The sequence below is a fragment of the Trematomus bernacchii genome, unplaced genomic scaffold (genome assembly GCF_902827165.1).
Source record: "Trematomus bernacchii unplaced genomic scaffold, fTreBer1.1, whole genome shotgun sequence".
Classification (NCBI taxonomy): Eukaryota; Metazoa; Chordata; class Actinopteri; order Perciformes; family Nototheniidae; genus Trematomus; species Trematomus bernacchii.
In genome coordinates, this window is record NW_022987641.1 from 441575 (window position 1) to 449893 (window position 8319).

Genomic DNA, 8319 nt, shown 5'->3' on the forward strand with positions numbered 1-8319 from the left:
ATTTAGCAACATTTAGCTGAGGGCGGCTGTTAATCTCCCACTCTGTTTATAACTCAAGGTGTTTCGCGATCATTATGAAGCTTGGTATTCATGTCAGGATCTCTATTTTGAAAATGCATGACACACCGTGCGCCCGAGCACCAAGGACGGAGGTGTAGCCGGGCCACAGGGGACAGTGCAGTTAACGGCTTTAATTTTGCCCTTGATGAATTTACAGGATATACGTTAAAAGCATGAAGGATAGTCACCAGACAATTGTGGTGCTTTGCATTTGTTATTCAAATCAATGTTTAAACCAAAGATTCTGGAGTTTTTTTTATAACAACTATCCCTAATCCAACCCTTTAAGGAGTTACTTTTCTGATTAATTGAAATAGCAATGATGCTATATCAAAAATAATAATTAAAGTAAATTGCTGTAAAACAGGGGTGGGGAACCTCCGGCTTCCGGAAGTATACGGACCGCGAGACCATTTGGTACGGCCCTCGAGGTAATTTATAAACACACGCAAAAAACAAAAAAATGTAAGAAATCTAGACCGCAAAATAATTAAACAAGCGAGTGCCTGTTTTTCCTGGCCAAGGTCAGGGTCCTTGAACACAACACGAGCCTAACGTGTCATCACGTGGTATATGTCTCGTCTGACAGGGGTGCAGTTCTGCAGGAGAGCACCAGAACGTCGCTCCGGCACTTCACAAATTGCAGTACCCATAAGGAGCCGTACACATGCCGCAGTTGTTGCGTGGCTGTGTCTTTAGTTGAAAGCCCAGTGGCATCTGTTCATCTGTCATACTGATCATACAGTCAATAACTTTGTTGTTATTAGCATCTGGTTAGCTAGCTATGCTAACGAATATAAGAAGCTTTTTCTACAACCAGTGAGGTAAAGGCACATCTTTATTTGATCATTATAGTTATAAAAAAATAAGAGAATAAAGTAAACAGGTATAAAATAGGCCTACTATATGACAGTAAAAAAAAGTTGTTATTAATAAACAAGAATACAGTTTGAAAGGGGAGTGATTTGTAAAATATCCATAAAGAAAAAGAAAATCTGCTTACAGTTTCATATGGGTGTTGAGAGACGTATCCATAGATCTCCTAATGTTGCTCTCAAAGTGCACCAGATTGATGCTTTTAACTTCAACATTTAAAAAAAAAGGAGGAGGTTAGGTCCCCCTCCCCCACACTTAAATCATGTTCACATGGATAGGAAACTAAACACAGTTGCACACATCTTGTGTCCATATCTTTCTGTTGTGGTGGTCATGCCACAACCGTGCACGTGCATGCATGCGCGAGTCATGGTAAGATATCTGGATTAAGAGGTTGCTTTTTCTTTGCACAGCATGAAAGAAAGGCCAAACGACTGGGCTGTGATTTTAGTATTTTTAAGCAGAGGTCAATAATTTGTACGGCCCTCGGAGGATGTTGAACAAATTGAAATGGCCCTTGAGAGGAAAAAGGTTCCCCACCCCTGCTGTAAAATGTGTTCTCTTCTGATTATTATTATTAACATTTTTATTTAGAAAATGTACAATTGTATGTTGTTAAAATGGACTTAAGATTTTCATTGCCAACAGCCAGCTGTAGCTCTTGTACAAATGACAAATAGAGCCTTGAGTCTTTGAGTCATGAGTTGGAGGTTAGAAAAAGAGAGAGATGCAGAGCGAAAGAAGCAACAGCAAAGAAAATTCTAAAGAGAGAGAAGTTTAGACTAATGAAATGAGGACAAGGGACCAGTGGTTGCTGTGTTTTACGGAGTGGACAGTTTCAGAAAGAGGAACATTTGTAAAAAATACTGCAGACCCCTATAATGGCTGCAATTAAATGTATTTTTTTGTACAAAACATGACTTCCATGGGTTAACATAAGGGATCTATTGAAGGGCAGTGTGAACAGAAGGATTACAGCAGCAGAATATGGGTAAATGGTGAAAAACTCTCTTCTTACAGAGGAGAGGATGAGAGGAGTTGCTGTCAGTTGTGCTCGGCTGCTTCTTTTCCGTGTAAAACGGGCTGTTTCTGCAGCTCCTCTCCCTCTCTGTTATCCTCACCTGATCACTGCTGCCCCCCCTCTCCCTCTCTCTGTGCTTCTCCTCAGCTCTTCCTCTCTGTATCTCTTCCTCTTCCTCCTTCACTCTTTCTCCACCACTCTTCCACACTCCGCTGGCTCTAGCAAACGGCTCCCCTGTCATATTATCTTACACCCACACACACACATCGCGCACACACACAGAAGCCTACAAACAGTGTGAGAGAAAGTGTTGCAAGCATTTAAAAATATATACTGTTTACATGCAAAAAACACATATTCACAGACATATGTTCTCCTGCCTGTCACACACACACACACACACACACACACACACACACACACACACACACACACACACACACACACACACACACACATACACGTATACTCTGGGGGTAAGAGAGGCCCACCGCAGGGGATGAAGGTAACAACTTGGTCGCGTATAAAAAAAGATACTCCGTTCCTTCTGTTGTATTTGATCTTTTTAATGCTTTGATACACTAAATAAGCAATTTAGAAAATATATGCCATATATAGCTGGCTATTATTGATACACTTTGCGTACCAGATACTAAAATTAGTTTCAAAACTTAAGCAATGGCAGATGTTAGACAACAGCTTCAAAGTGATTATTTTGGGTCTTTATGAGAGATACATGAGAGAAGAGAAGACTTAATGGATTGTTTCTCCACCACAGTCATTTAAGGACACCCCAGCCTTATATATCATTATATGTTTTATATGTGCACACGATGCAATCACTGGCAGCTGCAGTAACGACACATATGTAACACCGTCAAGGACGTGTTTTTTTTTACAGATCTCAGATACTGTGCCGGAGAACTGTAACACAAAGCCGAGTAAAGTTTATTTATATTCAGTGTGTGCGTGTGTGTGTTTTCATACTTCTCAATATCACACACACTTCCACAAAGACTTTAGAAAGCAGTTTGTTGAAATAAATTAAAGTAGACTTTTACTTATTTGTTGTATGTTCTTGCTATATTATTTTATGAGCTGAATTTTGTTATATTGCATGTTTGAAATTGGGCAGTTATTCCTCTCATTTGACTGATAAAATGCCAATATATATATATATATGTTTTTCTTTTGCAACAAAGTAGCCTAACAGCACAGAAGCTGTTTAAAAGAGACAAAGAACACAGTATTCTGTTATGTGGCCGTTGTGGAGACGCTTTGCTATATCCACACAACAACAACACCAACAAAAAAAACGCAAATAAAAAATACTTTATATTTATGCCAAGTGAGCGGGGTGAAAAGGACTTCTCCGCTTCTGTGTTTCCTGTGTGGTCCGCTCAAAGGGTTAAAGCCCAGAGTGAACTGAATTGTAAGAAGTTGGTTTCCAAGGGAAACTGTTCGCACCGTTCCAGCTGAGGCGGGACAAACCAACTGAGTGACACGGAGGGGGTAGGGGGGTGCGATAAGACTACGAATTAATGTCGCGCTGCATCGCATATTAAATATCACCATACACATGTCCAAGCATTAGAATACGTTAAGGACGCTACTTGCAGCATTCTTTGTTATTTAATCTCTGTTTAACCGCTAAAAGTAGTACTACTACTTGCCTCCACCCCTGCCGTACAGCTAGAGTCTCGGGGTCCCTGCCAAGTCGGTTTGAAAAGAGCAGACAAAGGCTTTGAGCCCAGGACGCCCCTCTCTCTCTCTCTCTCACTCTGCCTACAAAGCCAACCTAGCTCTATCTTTCCTGCTTTTCTATCATGGACATGTTTTTGAACAGGCGGCGTACAGAGTGATGGTTTTATTTTTACTTTCTTATTCTGAAATGCACGACCGTCTGGATCCCCGCTCGGCCGAGAGAGGAAGGCTTTCAGTAGGTTTAATACAAGGAAGCGTCGTCTGAGAGAGGGAGAGAGAGGGGGAAGGATTGACGTTTTCCTCCTCTCCTCCTCCTTCCTATAGCCCCCTCTCTTCCTCTTTTTGGCGGAGAGAGGAGTTGAGGCAGGAATAAACGCTTTTTTTGTTTTTCCTCATTTTTAAATGCAGTTGAATCCTACTGCGCAACGAGACCGGATCACGTGGGTTTGGAGAGAGTTGGATCGATGTTGCACAGTTCAATGTGAGAAAAGAGAGAAACAAACAACTCCTATTTATTTTTACTTCTGTGGATAACTGGGACTGTTGATACTTTTGCATAATTGCAAGAGAAGGGGAGAAGGGTATTTGCTCAGCCTTGGAGGTGTGGAGTATTAATTCTTATATGCCTGGGGTTTGAAAAACAATGGAGACGCACATTTCGTGCCTCTTCCCGGAAATTTTGGCCATGATTTTTAGCTATCTGGACGTGAGGGACAAAGGCAGGGTAGCACAAGTGTGTATCGCTTGGAAGGACGCTTCCTACCACAAGTCAGTGTGGAGGGGGGTGGAGGCCAAGCTGCACCTCCGCCGGGCCAATCCCTCTCTGTTCCCCAGCCTCCAGGCCAGGGGCATCCGGAGGGTCCAGATCCTGTCCCTGCGCCGCAGCTTGAGTTATGTGATCCAGGGAATGCCTAACATCGAGTCCCTCAATCTGTCCGGTTGCTACAACCTCACAGATAACGGGCTGGGTCATGCGTTTGTGCAGGAGATCCCATCTCTGAGGGTTTTGAACCTGAGTCTGTGCAAGCAGATCACAGACTCCAGTCTGGGCAGGATAGCTCAGTATCTGAAGAACCTGGAGGTGCTGGAGCTTGGTGGCTGCAGCAACATCACCAACACTGGGCTTCTGTTGATAGCCTGGGGCCTTCACCGGCTCAAGAGCCTCAATCTGAGGTCCTGCAGGCATGTCTCGGATGTGGGGATTGGACACCTGGCCGGTATGACCCGCAGCGCGGCGGAGGGCTGTTTGAACCTGGAGTACCTGACTCTGCAGGACTGTCAGAAACTGACGGACCTGTCACTCAAACACATTTCCAAGGGGCTGACCAAGCTCCGGGTTCTGAACCTGAGCTTCTGCGGGGGGATCTCAGACGCTGGGATGATCCACCTCTCCCACATGGCCTCGCTGTGGAGCCTCAACCTACGATCCTGTGACAACATCAGTGACACGGGGACCATGCACCTCGCCATGGGCACCCTGAGGCTCTCCGGGCTTGACGTCTCCTTCTGCGATAAGATAGGGGACCAGTCCCTAGCATACATCGCCCAGGGGCTGTACCAGCTCAAGTCCCTGTCCCTGTGCTCGTGTCACATCTCTGACGACGGGATAAACCGTATGGTGAGGCAGATGCACGAGCTGAGGACCCTGAACATTGGACAGTGTGTGCGCATCACGGACAAAGGGCTGGAGCTCATAGCGGACCACCTGACCCAGCTGGCGGGCATCGACCTGTATGGATGTACCAAGATCACCAAGAGGGGGCTGGAGAGGATCACACAGCTCCCCTGCCTTAAAGTGTTGAACCTGGGACTCTGGCAGATGACAGAGAGTGAGAAAGTGAGGTGATTGGAAATGTTTTGCCCTTTTTGTTCTTCTGGTTTTGGATGGGGACCGAGGGGGGCCTGAGGAGCAGAAAGAGGGGGAATAGTTGGGCGGGTAAATTTCTTTTCTTGTTTAAAAAGAGAGAAAGCCTCCCTTTAGTCTCCTGTGGGGTTGTGTAAGGTGTGCTTCTCCCATGTGACAACAATTATGTTAAAAATGTTTTATTTTTCCTCTGTTGGCCTTGCAAGATTTCAATTTGTGTTTGATATGACCTAATATCCTGCCTGGTAGGAAGCAATTTAAACTTACTTTTGCTATGAGCTCTTGAAAATCCCTCTTAGCAAATATGTTGATCTTGTATAATTCCGTTTTAATATCTCAGAAAGTCTGACATACTGGAATAACTTGCAATGCAAAGCTTGTTTCACATTCATTTACTGAAACTTGCTTCAAGAACAATTCTTAAAGTTACATTTGCATCCATCCAAAGTTGCATCCACGTTTTGATTTAAAGCAAAGTGAGGTTTAAAAACTTTATTTGTATTGTTTTAAAGTGAGTCTGGATCGAATACACTTATGACTAATCTCCGCTACAGCCATCACGCCTAAAAAACATTTGGCTACCTCGTATGTGGTTGTTTTCAAAGGGTGTATACCCTTAAAAAAAAAACAGAAGGAAAGCGAGAATGAGAGACTGGGAGAAAATGTGCCTAAAGGGACTGTGTCCGCCCCCTCCCCCATCCCTCCCCCTCTCCCTCCTCCGTGAGCAGAGCTGGAGAAAGGACACAATCTAACTACCTTTGTTAATTTAGCCCCGTAAACAGCAAACTATTTCCCAGAGAGAAAGGGAAAGGGGAAAACGAGCTGTAAAATCTTTTCAGATTTTAATGACGACGCTTTATGCAAAAAAAAAACAGCCCCGCTTGTGTGCAAGAGCTTTTATATGGTTTGTTTTCCTCATTATTTTGGGATAAAGTCCAACTTTTATGTCCTTAAGAGACGTGATGTGTTCAAGCTTTGACATACAGTATAAAGGAGGCAAGATTATCAGCATACCCTTAGAAGAAATACCTACATTCACATAGGAATATCAAAGTGCTACAATGCTAAATCAAATATATAATCAGGCTGGTATTAAACCCAACGTTAAACCATAAGCAGGAATCTAAGGGGTGCTGGTGGGAATACATGTCAGTGGATGTTCAGAGCGTCGTACTTCAAATTGAAGTGATTTCTATATCTTCTACCCTTTATTGATCAAAATAAATCAGGGTTTGTCTCATGGCTTTATTTTCCCACGTTAATGCCAACACAGGTCGCATTCATATTCATGTTGCTCTCACCGGTGAGAGAGAGGGAGGGAGGAAAAGAGAGGAGGGGTAAGGGATATCTTTTTCCTCCTCTTTTTCCCCATCTCTCCCCGAATAAAAATACCCTGAATCCATTTTGAGACACGCTCAGAATAAGGAGCCATCGATTCTTTTTCTTTCCCTCTCTCCGTGTCGGGTTACAGGCGGAATGCATCTCTTTCTCTCCCCATCTCTCTCTTTCACACACACCAAACACACACACACACGTGCACACACCGAGGCCTGTGTGTGTGTGCACGTTTTAATGTAATGCAATGACCTGCTCAAATTAATATACGGATGTGCGTCCTGCTGAAAAAGCTGTGTGTGTTTGAAAATAAAAAAGATGTACTGTATATTATGTGTTTGTAAAGAAGAAGAAAAACTGCAGAATCCCAAAATTAAATTGTTTTATATTCTTACGGTTTAAACAATTAAAGATATTTATATAATGAACGAAAAAGAGCTGTGTGGCCTACTTTTGTGTAGGTGTAGCACTTCCCTGTTGTCATGCTGTGTGTCTTTTCTTTAAGGATGTGAACAATCTCTCCACATTGTTATTGTCGAACATTGTTTATTCCTTAAACAGTCAGTATTGTTATATTGTCCATTATCATGGGCATTTAATACAATTGGGGCTTTTGTAAGAATGCCTAGCTCCTAATAACCACCCACATATTTCTGAGTATTGTCCCTGATCAGTCCAGCCTTGCTTCTCAAAGGGCTGAAAGACGAACAAATCTGTTGTGTTGTTTTATTATTTACGAGGAGATTCAAAATGGATGCTTGCCGTCTTGATTTGGCTGCAGTGCCTGTGTAATTAATTATCACCAGGGCGTTTATTATAGGAAGCTGTTCTAGCCTGCTGACTTTTTTTAATCATCAACGTCTGTCTTTCATCCTGAAATGCAGCAGAGAAAAAGGTGTAGCGGCTCAACTGGTAGGGCAGTTTGGTCTCACATTTAAGTCTCAAAGTTTCATGGTTAATATGTCAGGTTTTGGGTGTTCGTTTTATTTATTTTTGAAGTTTTTTATTTCACATATGGCAGAGCTGCGTCTGTACGGCTGCATGTGCGGAGTAATGAGATCTAAAGTTGGTTAGAGTAGATTTCTGCTTTCCATCAGGACGTGCCCTGTGTGTGAAGTGACACACACACACACACACACACACGCACACACACACAGGGTTGCCAGTCCAGTCAGTAGCCATTGTCTGTCTTTAGAAGTTAGGAAGGCAGGTTTTGGTGGGGGGTTTTGTTTTTTTCTTTTTCCTCTCTTTCTCCTCCTCTTGTTCAGTCACGCATACCAGATCCTAGACCAGGCAGGAGACCCCCCCCACCCATACCCCAACCCCTGCTCCTTGCTCCCCCCTTCAGCCACACACACACACACACACGCTTTTTAGCATTCCACACCATCATTCAAAGCATTTAAGCATTCTCCCTCCCCTGACTCTCTGTCCATGGGGATTTGGGGATAAAGGGCAG

At 43.4% G+C, this 8319-nt stretch overlaps 1 protein-coding gene across 1 annotated transcript; it reads left to right on the forward strand.

Annotated features, from left to right (window-relative positions):
* The first annotated feature begins 3674 nt into the window (after positions 1–3674).
* fbxl14b (F-box and leucine-rich repeat protein 14b) lies at positions 3675–7188 on the forward strand. Its single transcript, XM_034133268.1, has one exon. The coding sequence runs from the start codon at positions 4305–4307 to the stop codon at positions 5505–5507; it is 1203 nt and encodes a 400-aa protein (XP_033989159.1). The 5' UTR covers positions 3675–4304; the 3' UTR covers positions 5508–7188.
* The last annotated feature ends 1131 nt before the right edge of the window (positions 7189–8319 follow it).

Excerpts from the sequence above, each read along its gene's own strand:
- fbxl14b (XM_034133268.1), top strand. The coding sequence starts at position 4,305 with ATGGAGACGCACATTTCGTGCCTCTTCCCGGAAATTTTGGCCATGATT.